At 64.8% G+C, this 230-nt stretch overlaps 1 protein-coding gene across 1 annotated transcript in view; it reads right to left on the reverse strand.

Moving 5' to 3' along the window:
* Positions 1-202, reverse strand: part of ALDH5A1 (aldehyde dehydrogenase 5 family member A1) — an 8,413-nt gene extending 8,211 nt beyond the window's left edge. Inside the window, exon 1 of the mRNA XM_010171136.2 lies at positions 122-202. Within this exon, the coding sequence (XP_010169438.2) occupies positions 122-169 (48 nt within the window). The 5' untranslated portion in view covers positions 170-202. The remainder of the gene's footprint in view (positions 1-121) is intronic.
* Between the last annotated feature and the right edge of the window lie 28 nt (positions 203-230).

Below are 230 nucleotides of genomic sequence, written 5' to 3' on the forward strand. Positions count from 1 at the left end.
ACCCTCTCTGGGCAGCCTGTCCCAGGGCTCTGGCACCCTCACACGCTGACATCCCTGTGGTCCCTTTCCCAGAGGCCGAACGTTGCCACAGGCCAGTGCCCGCGGTGACCGCCCTACTCACGTTCTCGGCCGTTATGATCCTCGCCAGCTCCTCCTTGTTCTCCATCATCAGCTCGTACCACCTGCGGAGCCGCACGCTCCTCTCCTGCGGACAGAGAAAGCTGCCGGGG

Source organism: Antrostomus carolinensis, unplaced genomic scaffold (genome assembly GCF_000700745.2).
Source record: "Antrostomus carolinensis isolate BGI_N321 unplaced genomic scaffold, ASM70074v2 scaffold4967, whole genome shotgun sequence".
Lineage (NCBI taxonomy): Eukaryota > Metazoa > Chordata > Aves > Caprimulgiformes > Caprimulgidae > Antrostomus > Antrostomus carolinensis.